The sequence below is a fragment of the Rhea pennata genome, chromosome 6, assembly GCF_028389875.1.
Source record: "Rhea pennata isolate bPtePen1 chromosome 6, bPtePen1.pri, whole genome shotgun sequence".
Lineage (NCBI taxonomy): Eukaryota > Metazoa > Chordata > Aves > Rheiformes > Rheidae > Rhea > Rhea pennata.
The window spans coordinates 33,437,765-33,452,920 of NC_084668.1; the positions used below are offsets into that span (position 1 = coordinate 33,437,765).

At 44.9% G+C, this 15,156-nt stretch overlaps 1 protein-coding gene across 1 annotated transcript in view; it reads right to left on the reverse strand.

Annotated features, from left to right (window-relative positions):
- SATB2 (SATB homeobox 2) overlaps positions 1–15,156 on the reverse strand; it is a 129,209-nt gene that overhangs the window by 9,041 nt on the left and 105,012 nt on the right. Inside the window, exon 9 of the mRNA XM_062578852.1 lies at positions 12,905–13,102. Coding sequence (XP_062434836.1) covers positions 12,905–13,102 — 198 coding nt within the window. The remainder of the gene's footprint in view (positions 1–12,904; positions 13,103–15,156) is intronic.

Here is a 15,156-nt window from a genome sequence, read left to right on the forward strand (position 1 = left end):
TCAGAGATTTTGGGTTGACCTGGCTTTTCCCCATTCCAACTGCGCTATTGCTAATGACGAGCTGGCAGGACGCCACAAGATCTAAAGAAGTAACAAAAGGCTTTTTTGGTTTGTTTTTTGCAGACAAAATACTCTAGACATCCTCTGTGTTTTCTTTTTTAATTAACACTACACATGGTCTCCCTCTCACTCTACAAATCAGAGGAGCATTTGCTCGCAGCCTGAGCAGGATCTCTGCTGACAAGCGCCGACCTAGAGCAATGCTTAAGGTCAAGCTCTAAACCCCTAACTATGGTGGCACGAATGGCGCCACCATAATCATGTTGTTTTCCAGTTACTCAGATCAGGAGTAGGCTCTGAATTATTTCAGGAAGGATATGTTTGGATTAGACACTGCACGCTGGGGTGGGGGGCTAGGGCGGTAATTATTTATCCCATCAAACTGTTTTAGGTCCTCACAGATGGCTATTTGGGGTTCCAGGAATACCCAACCGTACTGTTAATTTTTACAATGGGGGCAGTTAGAAGTCAGAAGAACCTGACTGTTATGGTTAGCGAAAATAGCAGATTTGTGCTGATAAAACACTACTCAGCATGTTTTTTGCTTTCGAGACGTAACCACCAATGCACTTAATAACAGGACTTGAGCAAACTATACTGTGTGAATCAAACACATAAAAGTATAAATATTTCTTTTTTTAGAAAGCAAGTCTTAAAAAGTGCATTATAATCAACTACCATGGTAAAAGGCAAAATACCCAGCATTACCACACACACAACTGGCATAATGTGCTTTATTATACCCTCAGCTTGGAACTGGGTAAATAAAAATTGAATGATCAAAGTACAGTCTGCCCCACAGATTAGGGCACTGAGGACAGGCGGCCTTGGGGAATTAGGTGGGAAAACCTTTCTCTTCCTGACGACACTCGCGAAAAGGTGGGCTCGCCTGGCGTATTGATCTTGGCGTCTCACTGCTCTGTCCTGTACCTCTTTATCGATTCTGGATGTTGGAAGCAAAAGGCTTTAGAGCAAGTTTCCTATCTGCAACACCTGCAGTTTATATCTGCAGTAGCAGAAAATGTGCAGTTGAAAAATAAAAGGCACTTTGTTCATTTTTTAATAAAATGTTTAAGACAGGGTTGGATGCAATCACCAGGGTGGTCCTGGGACAAAACAGAACAAGGGACAGTGTGTTACAGCCCTGGGGTCTGCCCCCAGCTTTGCCACTGCCCACCACGGAGAGCTCTGCTCACCGTCCAGCCCTCGGTCAACTGTGCACACATGATCACGGGGATAAAATCAAGCTTTACGCAAGCCTGCAGTTTGTGTAGGTCTGGATGCAAGGAGCCCGAGACTTTTCCCGGAAGTGCAAAACACCCTTCTTTGCTTCATTAAGAATAGAGTTGTGTGGCACTTTTCAGGCAGAGTCTTCCTTTTGGTCAAAAATGTAGACTGACGCCGAAGTATTGCCTAAATAAAGTCTACTTTGCCAAGCAGTTTGCTTGTGAGGGCAAGGGGGAAATATTCTAACAAAGTTTAAGCAGTTGTTCAGGCATTTTTTATGAAACGGCATATGCTAGCTGTTTTTATTCAGGCCAACTTTTGCCCTTCAAATTCTTCCATTTTATTTTCTTCCAAAGCATTATGTTGCTCCAAACTGTCACAATTTTTTTTTTAATTTTAGCTGCAAATAATAATTTAAAAAGCACCAACATATTTTCTCTTTCAATATTTCAGAAATGTTAGCAACCCCTTGATCTCAATTCCAGCATTTATACAGTGCTAAGCCGTATCATCCAAGATACAGACATTTATAGCCATGTATCTACCTGCTTATTTCATGGTCACATTTACAAGTGACTGTACTGATGGGAGATCTGAAAGAATGAAACGTAGTTTATAAAAAAAACTGTATGTGAATCTTTTCTATCTCAAAATCCAATAAAGCTTATGATTTTTATTCCATGTGGAGTCCTTTGGTCTATGTAATACTGATAACCAGCTTGGTCAGTAAGTCTGATAAAACCAGAGAGTACCTTAGAATATATTCTGGCCAGAAACATCTCAGCGTTTAGTGTCTGTGTTCCAGCTGATTGCCCAAAGGGAACAAATGTATCCTGGGATTTCCTCCACTGTTCTGTTTCACCGTAATTTTGTTCTATTCTCTCCAGAAGGAACGAGTCAGAGCCTCTCCTATCAGCTGTAATGTTGCAGGAAAGAAGTCACCATCTCCAAACATGGCCTTCTTAACCCTCATGTCATTTAAACAAGGAAAAATGAGGAATAACATTACTCCAAGTCAGCAGTGCTTCCCTGGTGCTAACCAGGCTATTAAAAAGGCAGAAGCAGTTTGTGCTATGCAGATGGACAAAGACAACCACAGAAACGAATCAAACCGGGACAAAATTAGAGATGGAAAGGAATAATATTCCTTTCAGCAAGCCACAGCCTGAATGCATGGTAAGTGGCTAGAAGACACAATCAGAGCAAGATGCAGAGACAAGAAAACGTCTCTTGACCGAATGAAACGTAAATGAACCTAGCTCTGGCAGCGAAGCGTTTCCGTTGCAGGGCAGCACTCGCTGCCATCAAGAAATCCAAACCAGTTTGCTGCAAACAGGGCCTGCTGTGGCTGGCCCTCCTTGCCCTCGCTTAGGCCAAACACACACGCTCCGTGCCAACAGTTGGAGGGAGAGGAAAAAATGCCAAGCCAGGTAGACGTGCTAGAGCAGATTGCCATGTAGGCTTCCTCCCCGAACGAGCAGATGGTTTGCAGTTCGGCAGGGTCAGGGACTGCCCCTGCGGCTTCCTGCCTGCCTGCCTTCGTAGCTTATCTAGATCGCACCAAGACACACAGTCCAAATAAATTAGAATGGCTAAGTACAGAAATTAGGGCAACTAAATACAAACGAGCTCGGTTTGCACTTGCAGAGGAGCCGGAAAGCTGCAGCGCGCTGGGCACGCGCGGCGGCAGCGCAGAGCCTCGGGGCCAGCGGCAGGGCAGCCACGCGCCGCGGCGCCGGCACGGGCACCGCTCTGCCCAAAGCACTCCGGAAAACAGCTCAGCCCGGCGGACTCCTTCAAAGCGCCCCCGAGCTCTGCCGGCGGCCGGGCCGCCTCTCCCCCTCGCCAGCCCCCAGGGGTGCAGCGGGCGCCCCGCTTCTCGCGGCTCCAGGCGGGCGCTCGCGCTCGCGGGGCCGCGCAGGCGCCCGGGGCGAAACCCCCGGCCAAGGCCGTACAGCGGGAGCTCCCGCCTGGGAAGGGCATTCTCAGATTAAACCCCGAAAACCAGATGAGTTTTGAACGAAGGACAGTTGCACTTAAAGGAAATCTCTGAGGTCAACCAGCAATTAACTGAAAGGGTCTGAGTGGACCCGCTATTGACTGCTTCACATCAGGCAGCTTCCTGTTATTATACCTATGGGCTCTCTAGGTGTCGAGACATTAAACTGCCAATAATCTATTAAAACTAAGCAGCTCCTCCCTCCTCACTGCCCCATGCAAGCACTCGCGGGCCAGGAAACTGCACTAAAAAGACGCAAAATTTTAAAGTGAGATGGAAGTGAGATTTTTAGGATATTTCTTCACTTGGTTCCAGCTTAAATGTACAGCAACATTCATAAACAATATAACATACCGCCTATAACTATATGGAAAAAATTGTGCTAAAAAAAAAAATCAGACATGATTAAGACCATATCCTGAAATCTGGCTTTCTTTTCCAAGTCATTTTTAAACAGTCTAAGTTAAATTTAATTAACGATTTACAACAAGGAGAGAGAAGTCATTTAAAGAGAGGCCTACAGGTCCCTAACATTCAATGTCTGGGAAACAGTTGTATAAAAAAAAAAGTTTTAATGAATTTAATAGAGAAAAGCACTTTAATTAAATGCTGTCAAAGAGGATTGTATTAATGACTGCACACAAAGGAATTTAAAGCAAGCCAAGTATATTTAGCAAATAGGAAGTAGGCTTTCAGAGGCTGCAACTATTTATGTTTCTGCCATTGCAATGCATCTAGGAGATCACGTTGCCAATTGAAAGTAGTTATGTTATTAGATATGATTTTATTTATTATGGACTATTAAAATTTCAAATGCTGTGGGGAATACATTTATTTCACTTCTAAAATGAAAGACCAAAGATATTTCCTGCTTGTTCACTAAGAGAAAAATAGGAGAGGAAATAAATAATAAATAATAATAATAACTTTGCACTTAACTAGTGAAGTGTTGTCCAGACAGATCTTTTTAAGGGGCCTGTTGAGTCTTTACGTTTCAGTGCGCCTGCTTCTTTCTGACGCAGCTGGGCGGATTCGCCGTTAGCACAGCACCAGAAGAAGAACAAGCTCTTACTCTTCGCAGGCGGACACCCCTTGTATCCCGGGGTCGCCCAATGGATTTCCAAGATATTCTGCATGCTTCAGATCTAAAGAATTACCGAATCGCAAGAAGGTAAAAAGAAATCCAGGGCTGCCAAGCTTTTCTCAAGCAAGATTCAAAAGACCAGGGTTTTCCAAACCTAACCAAGAGATTTAGCCACACAGTTCCCATAAAAACCTGTAATAACTATCAGTTTGCATCAAGCCTTTTTGCAGAACGTGCTCTCCTTCCTCAACATCCATGTGACAGCGCTTGTGGCAGGAAGGAAGGGAGCACTTTTTAATCCTCCCTACCCACGTGCCTTGGATTTGAGTGCAACACATCAAATGGGCATGATCTAATTAAAAAAACATAAGAGAATAATGCAGAGCCCCCATAAATTTGAGAAAAAACAACTAGAAAATCCAAGGGTGTCAACATTATTTTGTATTATGATGGTAAAAATAGCATAAAACTAAATATGGTCCAAACTAGAAACCAAGGAATGCTTTTTGACCAGAAATTAATGGGACGGCTGGGTCTGTAACATTCAGGATATGTTCTGTGATTTACCACATCCTTTTTGCCATATGTAATCGCAAGAGGTTGCTAATGATTTTGGATGTTTCAAGCTTTGAGTGCTCCACCAGAGGCACCTTACATATGCCTGTATGCTTTTCTCCTGAACACCAAGGCACTTTTAAGTTAGGCACTGCCTTTTGGGTCAGTCCCAAATTACTGATAAGTGGTTTTAAAATGCATTTATTTATTTTTAAACAGTCACAATTTTTACCTTCTAATTCAAAACAGGAGACAGTGAGTAGGAGCGGGGAAAAAGATATTGGAAAGGAGACAGAAGTTGGACATCTACTTCCTTTCTCAATGAGAGCAGCATCATAAGTGGTGGTGTTCGGTTTTCTAAATACATTATCTGATTTTTGTTTAAGTCTTTTATTAAAGCCATGTGTGATGTTTGTTCAGAACGTAGCCTTTGTTGTTCCCCAGCTCGGGATCTTGCAAACAGCTTCGCTTTGTCTGTGCCAAGATATTTTGGAATATTCTTTGAAACACTGTAAGCATAGATGACTGTGAGAAAAAATATGTGCTACTGTACTTCTGGATACTTGATGTGTGAGAATAGTGCATACACACAAAAACATTTCCCGTCTCAATCTGCAATTCCTATAAAAGTCCATACAAACCTATAGCAACACACACAGCATACTAGCCTTGAATAAAGCAATTCCTGCACGTTACAGGCTTTAGATACTTGCAACCATGCAGAAAAAAAATAAAAAACAGCAACAAAAAAAGCAGCCTGCACCACTGAACTGCTGAGAAGACTAGCCTGGGGCCAGCAGACTGGGGACCGATTTCCTGTTTCACCGTAGCCTCTCAACTTTGCCCTGAAAGCTGCATGGTTTCCTTGGGAGAAGCCAGGCAAAACAAGCAAAAGAGTAGTTCTCTCTCTCAGAGGTCTTCGGGGACAAACAGCGCAATGTCTGCTGATAGCACAATATTGTTTCCTTCCCCATGTAATATTTTTAATTGCCTATCTGTACGGAGAGGCTGGCTGCTATGGTCCAGGACTCTAACTCTATTCTCAGGCTACTTACTGAAATCTCAAGATACCACAACCAGTAGCCTGTGAACATTTGCAGCAGAGACTTGCACAGCTCTAAAGCATGATATTATCATTTATGTACAAGTGTGAGAGTACTTACAGAGAATATTAAGCAACTTTAAAATGAAATGACGAAGAGCAATGTTTCTAATGGGAGGAATTTTCACACCCAAGTGGAACAGAGGCTTGTCCACCAGCTTTTCAGCCTTCAAGAGTTGCCTGCTGTTGGCCAGCACAAGATTCACGTGATGCGAAATTAATGAGCTTTATTTAGCAATCTCGCCCTGGTCATTTGCAGCACTTAGGAGAGCACCAGGACTGGAAGAAAAGAGGGCTAAAACTGGCCAAGTCATGTGTAAAAGGCACGAGGGTGAGACGCTGGGGCCAGAGCCACAGTGATACAAACTGCAAAACAGACAACTGGTCAGAGCAACATTAAAGCAAAACGCCACCCTGCCCAATACTGCAAAGTCGCTGCAGTAGTGAGTCTCCAAATTTAAAGAGAACTTCTGCCCTAAGCAATCCACCGCACAGATGGCTCCCCGGGGACGGCCTGACTCTGCCCTCCGACTAGGCAGCCTCTGCCACACGACAGCGCGAGGTTCTGGGCCCGCGCCCGCTCCCGCTCCCCGCGGGCTTGGCGCGGCCACCCGCGGGCTCCCCCGGCCACCGCGGCCCGTCGGCAAAGCGGCGCGCATCAGGAGCGGCCCCGATCCCGCCGGCCGTCGGGGCAAAGCCGGAGCGCCCGGCCACGGCTCGTGCTCCCGGAGGGCGGCCCCGCGGCGCCGGGCCCCTCTCCTGCCCCACGGCCCAGGCAGGGCCGAGCCGGCAGCGCCCCGGCAGCCCGTCCGCGCCGAGGCCCGGAGCAAGGGCTTTGCAGCCACCAGGAATCAGACTCAGGGCACCAAGTCAGAGTGCCGGCACAGTTCAGGAGAGTAATCTTTGACCGAGTTTCCCAGACAACCCTCACCTGACCTACAGTATGCAAAATCCACTGCTGTACCCGCAGGAGCGCAGTGAAAACTCACTGTGTGGATTATCCCATAGATCATTAGGAACGCTCTGCTCCCCTGCAGAATAACACATTGCTTCACTGCATCTATGATTGCCTGAGTATCATTAATTAATATTATTTTTTGAGAACAGAAACTTTAAGCCTCACTCTGGGTTTCCTCTCTGCATGCTACACATTGCATGACCCATGAACTCTAAGATATTTTTTAGAATCAGGTATTTCCTTAGGAAGCATTACTGTGGTGTTCCTTCCCTTCTTCATTACTTGTAGAAAGAGAATATGAAATTAGCGTTGGATTTACTGGATTGCCACTGTCACTTGCCTTGATCCCTTTTTACTAGGGCTCCATGTTCTACTGTTTTGTATTTCATTGCCATTTCTAAAACATTTGTTCCCTTCCATTCCTCACAAAATGACAAAATTAGTATTTCATTTACTTCTGCGGTATGTTGTTTTCCGCACATTTAAAGAGAGACCACAATGTTTGCAATGAAGACACAATACAGAAGAGCTTTCCTAGAGCTTTCTGCTGTGCTTTCTTCCATTTACTAATGTTCCTCCCTGATTTATGATCTACATTATTATAACTTGCCACATTTGTCTAAATCAAAGCTTTGGAGATAAAAAATGGCTGGAGGGATATCCTTTTAAAAAAGTGGCAAAAGAAAGTGTACTAGAAAGCATGTAAAAACCTGTTCCTTTAAAGTCAACATTTGACTGCTCTTGTATCAGTCTGTACCTACAGGCTCCTGCAGATCTATCCGGCAGCTTATGAAGCAAGTGAACTGCAAAGTTTCCTTGCTCTCTGAACAGTAGGTACTTTGCTGCCGTGGTGTCTCATCGCTCTAGAGAGCTGGCTTATCCACCCCAATGCTCCAGGGACAACCGCTTCATTCATCCTTCTCCCAACTGAGCCAGGTTTCTCTGCCCTAGCAATTAACAACGAATTAGCACTACATTGAAGTGCCAGGCAAGATGGTGATTCTCTGGAGTGGTCACCTTGGACACAGCAGAGGAACAGTGGGAAAAGGGAGAGAAATTAGATTTATTGTGTCCCAGCATGTCTGTAACAACCACCAAATCTCTGGGTAGTGAAGGGAGCGGAGCGTCTGTAGGCACTTCTCAACATTAACACTCCAGAAAGGCTGGTGCCGGGAACCGTGGGAGGCAGCGAGCGATGGCAAGGAAGGCAGGTACCTTCATCTTTGAAGGGCAGGAAACTAAACGCACAGCACATGAGGCTGCAACCACATGCCTTTTGCTTGCAGTTAGTCCAGCAGATCTGCAGAAGAGGAGCCAGGCCAGGCCAGAGGTCCATGCAGCGCCCTGCATCTGACCACGGCTAATGGTGGGAAGGATGAGGACACACATAATGCTTTCCAGTACAGTCTCCCATCCTCCACGCACCTGTGGCTCAGGCAGTCCACAAATCAGAGGTGGTCTCCTTACAGTATCTGGCAAGCTCTGTGACAAAGTCACAGGCCTTTTCCTCAGACCTAGTGATTCCAGCACGCTGCACCAAACGGGAAGGGAAGGAGCCATCTTAGTGCACACCTGAACTCCCTTAAAAACCCAGCGAGCTGCTGTGGTGAACTGAGGCTGTGCGCACAGCATCGTGTAGGTATAGGGTGGACACGCTGCAACCAGTATGCAAAGGAGAAGCAGTGCTCCAGCATGGCCATATGGTCACACCCTGTGTTGCCAGAGAGCGCAGCCATGTCACACAGCTCCACAGGGCACAGATTTTATGACTCCTCAGCACAGTAACAAATAAATCAAGTGTGCAGGGAAGAATTTCTTGTGCACTGAGCTTCCATTATAGGCATTTTTCATTTCAGAAACAGGAAAATATTTAATTAAATGGCTTAATATATGGTTGACAGGGAAAATCTAATGGAAGACAGAAAAAAAAGAGAATGTTTCTTTTTAAAGTATTGAAGCTAAAATTAAACAGCAAGGTACAGAGCAGAGGACAAGAACCTTCCAGAAGATAACATTAATCCCTTTAAATATCAAGAGCCAAACTCCAACTAATCTTCTACAGCACTGTAATAAGGACCCTCTGCACACACCCTGCCATTACAGCACAGAAATCATAACCAGCCTTGGGGTGACTCCTGCACTGAAGATGTGCACAAACCCCGTTAGCACCAGGTGTACTACACAGAATCCACCACAATGAAATCTTTGCCATTTCCAACAAGCTGTCCTGGGGGAAAGGCTCAAATTTATATATTCATTCTCTTTTGCCTGCTTGTGCCTCTTGTAATGGTAGGCAGGATTTGCCTCTAAGTCTTTCAGCCTGATGGAGGGTGCAGGGAAGCTCTGTCCAGCAGCACCGGGCAGCTTGTGTTCAAGTTCTCCCCATCTAACAGCTGGAGGAGTAGGACACCAAACCAAGGCTCAAATTCAGAGTGCAATACAGCTTGGTTACTGCTCGAACCACCCACTGCATCTCAAACATCAGATACAAATTATTGTACACACATCAGATCTATCAGGGCAGAGAGAAAGAAGGGGGCAGTGGAGAGAGAAACCAGAGGTATGAGGGACTCCTGCCTGCTTCAGTGTTTCCGTGCTGCATGTGTTATTTACAGCACTGCTACTTCTGTCTTCTTCAAAGGACCATCATCTTGACATCAAGGCTGAAGGTAAGGACTTGATTTACAGTGCATTTTTCACTAGCAAAGGCTGCAAAGCGAAGTAGGTCAGTGACTGTAGCTCTCGGATGTTTCCACCCCCTGCTAAAATGCAGTCAGGCACCATGGCAGACATCCTGTGCCCGCCACAGCTTTGAGAAGGAAATGAGAGTTGCTTTCCCACTTGACACTACAGAGGGAATTTTAGATAGGCAGAATGTAATTACTCGGCCTGGATTTTGGCCAGGAGTCGGGGCCCAAGACCCCAACCCTTATGTACAGTGTCACAAAATCTCCAGTGACTGAAAGTGTGAGGGCCTCAGTTATATGCCTCTCACTGCTGTCATTGATTCTTCATAGCTAATTACCTAATGGTGACCCTTGCAGCAAAGCCAAAAAACAAACCTTGCTACTTAAAACAATTCAAGTCCCAGAGACCAAATATTACACAAAAATTGCTTGGTGCAGAGTATCTGTTGACAGTCCGGAGCAGGTGGACACCAAGCCTTCTGGGCCTTGCACTGGTAACGTGCCACTCAGAAACCTACGGGGGTTTTTGGATGGTCAAACATAGTTCTAAAATGCAGCACCCCCAAAACACAAGCCTACTGTATCAAATGTACACAGCTGTCTCCTGAGTGTTGCTCTATGTAGTTGCCAGCTGCTTCCATTTATTTTTCTTCATTTTTCATATTTTGAAATGTAATAAATAATTAATCCACGGCTTTGTAACTGCTGACAAATACAAATGCATCACATTGCAATGCAGTGTAACATGTCACTCAGAGGAGACAACCTGCACTATGCAGAGAAGTGATGTGCAGAAAACTCTGGAAAGTAGGCTAATCATCAAGGTCACCAACAAGAGCTCAGGGAAACATTTTCTTCAAATTGTCCCTTAGAGGATCTTTCTACTTGGTGTGGGCACTAGAACTGGGTTAATGCATTTAAACCTACACAAGCCTAGTGGTCTTCCCACATGTCAGCCTGGTCCTTTACCCTTCTGTAGCTCCTTGCCTCCAAGACATCACGAACTTCTAGGGGCATGGAAGCCCAAACTTGCAACTCTAACTATTTAGAGCACCACTTCTCTTTTGCAGCTTTGAGGATCCGAACCCCAGGAAATGCATTTTTTCTTCAAGGAAAAGACTGAGGATAAAACGCAAGGAGGAAAGCAGCAGCAGAAGAGACAAAGACCAAATCAGGCAATAATTAATCTGGGCAAGACGAAGATGTTTCAGGAGAGGCAGAATTAATGGAAGAGACAAAGAACTCTCCTTTGGAAAAAGGTGTCTAGATCATTGACAGAAATACCAGCAGCAGAAGAACAAGAGCTGAGACAAAGAATACAGGAGTGCAAAGCTGTGCACAAAACAGTGCAAGCTGTGCTCAGACAGCAATGCGGAGAGCAAAGGTAGGAGAAGGAACTATGGGATTATCACAGAGGAACACAACATGGATGAACTTAGTGGAAACAAGTCACGCAACAAGACCAAATGATGCAAAGAACCAGTGACAATCCAAAAAGACATTCAGCTATGGAAGGTGTTGCCTCTGCTTTTTAGCTTGAACAACGTATCTCCCCTCTCAATCTTTCAGTCTCTGTTCCTCAAGTTCTCCTGAGGCTAAAGGACTATCATATTACCATCCTCCCTACATCATTGCTGTTGGCATTTATCAGCCCTACTTTTCTGCAGACCTTTCAAGGTGCAATCATCAGCCTTTCCTAAAGGCTTCCTTCCACAGCGGCTTTTCTGCATGAAATGCCAACTCTGCATTTTTCCATAAGACTTCCTTTCTTTCTGCCCCATTCTCAAGACGTATGGCCAAAGAATGCTTGCTAGCTAAATGAAGGAAAAATAAAAAAACTTTCACAGAATCTAGAGCAGCCCAACTATCTGCTTCTTTGAACTGTTCCTCCCACTACCGGCCTACTCCTTTCTTCTACTGCTGGTCTCACTCGCTGACTTCACCACAGCTTTCATCAAAGACCTGCACAGTCAGAACGGCACTGTTCATTTGGTTAATTTTTACAACAACATCTAATGTAGGATCTTCAGACCAACAGCTGCACTAGTGTTTTGGGCTGTGATCAAAATACAAATAACACTTCATGATCTTTCTTTCCACCACAGAGCCAGGAAACTGTTTTAAATTATGGGCTCAAAAAAATGAAGAGTGAAGAAAGAGTCTCTAAATTTCCCACTCCAGCTCTCATTTCAGACAAGTTCTGAGCCTCTTTTGACCATCAGTAGATGTTTCATTTCGTGACATGTATCCCTAGTTATTAGGGATACATGTAAGGCTGATCTTCTCTTATGTCTAAATCTGAAATTGCAAAGATGGAAAGTCTTGCAGTGTTTTCTCTTTGTTTTCCCCATGCATATTAGTATCTATTTATTTCTCATTCTCATTTGTATCTATTTAATTCTCATTAAGACCTGAGACAAGGACAAAACAAAGGTGTACAAACCAAAAATTCATCCTTGTCACAAAAGTTCTACAGAGGAGCAAAACATCACTTGAGGAAGCTGTGAAATGAAGGCTTGTTCCCAGGAGAGTACTCACCATGGTCACTTTAGAAGTATGTCAAGCTTCAGTGAATACATCAAAAATGTTTTTCCATGTTTCGCTCTTCAAAACACCTGTGTTACCCATGCATAGACTAACTAGCCTTCCTATGCTCCTACTTTTCCTGAAGCACCTACCTTTCTTCTTTTTCTAAGAAAACATAAACTATGGGCTATAACTGCCTGCTGGCTGCTCTTTGAGAACAAGTATCAGGAGTCCATAGATTCTGTGAAAAAGAACTAGTGACCAACCTTCCACTCCTGCTCTGTTTTCCTAACCAAATGTACACTTCTCTCTCTGTTGCTGAGACACGCATTTACACCCTTATAATGTTGGCAACTTTGGACAGTTAAATCAAATTTCAGCCACAACACAACTACTGACAGTAGGGGAGCTCCGTAATATCACTACAGCTGACCCTTCTGTTACCAGCTGTGTAGATTACTACACCCCCCTTTTTGAGCCACCAAAACAGACATGCACACACACACACACACACACACACACGTGCTGCCATGTACACACAGTGAGCTCAGCACTTGAGAGTACTGGCTTACAGGCAGCCATAGAGACACATTTAAACCGCTGCGTCTTGACCTGTACACAGGGAAGCTGGAACCAGCTGCTTGTTTCTACCTCTGACAGCTGTTCCCACACAAAAACTCACTGAGAAGGGAGTTAGCGCTCTGACCTGCACAGGCTCAGGAGTAAGCTGGACAACATGCTGCATACGCTCACTGTGGTGATGTCTGGACTCCTCCTCATAGATCACATCCCTCTCGTGCTGGGGAAGGTTCAGGAAGCGGCGAATGGTGCAGAGGTTCTCCCAAAGGGTGCGGTTTTCCGGACTTGGGTTTTCTTTCCAGCGGAGCAGCTCACACAGCCAGCCCTGCAACAGTAGGGTCAGCACAGTTAATCCACAGAGCACTGAGGAACCAAATGTGAGTGGAAGGCCAGCTAGACTTAAGCAAAGCTCTGTGCTGCAAGTTTTGCTGTTTGATTTCACACAGAAACCCCTCCTATTCTCAACTGCCCTTTTGTCTCAACAAATCCATGAAGCTATTTATATTTTCTGCAAGTTAGAGAAACAGAAACCATCAACAATGCTTGACGGGAACCAGGAAGCACAGCATCTTGCCCACTGTCCTCTTCATACCATATACAGACGGCTCAGTTATAAGCACTTTTTCTGTAGAAAACCAGAGTTGAAAGTGAATCTTCATTTTTCACGTTTTAGATTTCACATTTCACATATTTCTTCATATGACCAAGAAAAAGAGAGATGTAATCCCTGATACTTGCTAACAACCCTCATGCTATGGGTTACAGTCCCAGGACCAGAAATTCAACCACTACTGAAAATGTTTGGAAGAAAACACTATTGAATACTCCCATCTGATCTGCTCTTGCTACCCTTATTCTGAACCCCACTAAAACTTGACAGCTTTAAATAGTCAACTGGCAACTTAACAGGGAAGATGCAACCTTAGAGGAAAGGAATCCTCTAGTATTGAACAGGAAAGGAGCAAACAGGGCCCTGCAGAGTTACTTTATAGATCGAGAAAGACAGGTATTAAGTGGAGATAATTTTAAACCCGACCACAGATTGAAGTAATAGTCGACTTTATTCTTGCTGTATTGTTTTAGAAGTTAGTTTGAAATACCATCAAAAAGTTGCAAGTTTATTCAGTCCCCACAGGGCCTCTCCATACGGGCTGAGAGCTCAGATCACCGGAGAAGGAAGCACGAGCACTTTGGGGAAAGGAAGCCGCTATAAAACACAAAGCCAAGCCAAGAGCAAAACGGCAATCGCTGTTGATGTGAGAAACGGTGCTGCACGTGTTGAGCTCGCGCGTCCATGACCTGGGTCCCAGCAGGCTGCGTCCAGGCGGGAGGGCAGGCAAGCCCGGGTCGTGGTGCCAGGCGGGCAGTCCCTGCTCGGCGCTGGGGACCACGGTTCCCTTCTCCTGCCTGGGAGCGAGGAGACGCGATGCAAATGACAGAACATGAGAAGATAATACTGAGGATGCTGTCAACGCGGCTTACTGACTCCTGTCAAAATATTTTACCTAGTAGCTTTATAACCCATCATTTTCAAGCTACAACTCAGCATTTTGACACCATTTTGACAGGCACCTTACAATACCTAAAAGATAGCTCGATCAGTGTTAAAAATGTACAGCATAAGGAGTAGCCAAAACTGTATTTTTCTAAGCAGCGGCTAGGGCAAGCTGAACAGCCAGGTTCATTACAGGCCCACACTGGTTTGGGGGGATTGCTTTTTTTTTGGTATAACAACTTGTAAGCTACTGACAACTTCTAATACGCGCTCTAAACCCCGTATATAATATCATAAGCTGTTGTTTGTCTTACTCTCCACCGTGACTTCTGCCTTTACCCCCCCCCCGCTCCGAAAAAAGGCAAGATTTGATTATCTCCGCTGCATCAGCCAAGACAGCAACACCAGCTGTTCTCATTGTGCAGCCTCTTCCTCGCGGCCTACATGTTAATAACCTGATCATTCCATTTTCTCCTTCGACTGCCGGCTGCAGCACAGCGAAGAGACAAAAACCCAGGCCCATCTGCAGCAGCTGTAGGCACTGAACTGTGAAGCCACTAGGGATTTATAAACTAATCTGTAACACAACACTGCCTTGTTTTTACAAGTGAGAGGCCACATTTGTGCAGACCTGATCTTTTCTTGCAATAAACTAGCAGGGTTGCGGGGGGAGCAAGGATGAAAACAAGATACCTAATCATTTACTTGGGGAAAAAAAATCTATATTGTATTTTCGAAGTATTTTGATGGGTATTTGGGTAATCTCTCAGCCTGGTGATGTCTGAATTGTAATTTGGTTTGACCACATCCCTTGCCCTCAGTTCTCCTCTCTTCTTTCCCACTCCCCAGAAATCTCAGAAAACTTTGTCTCTTTTAGAGAAAAG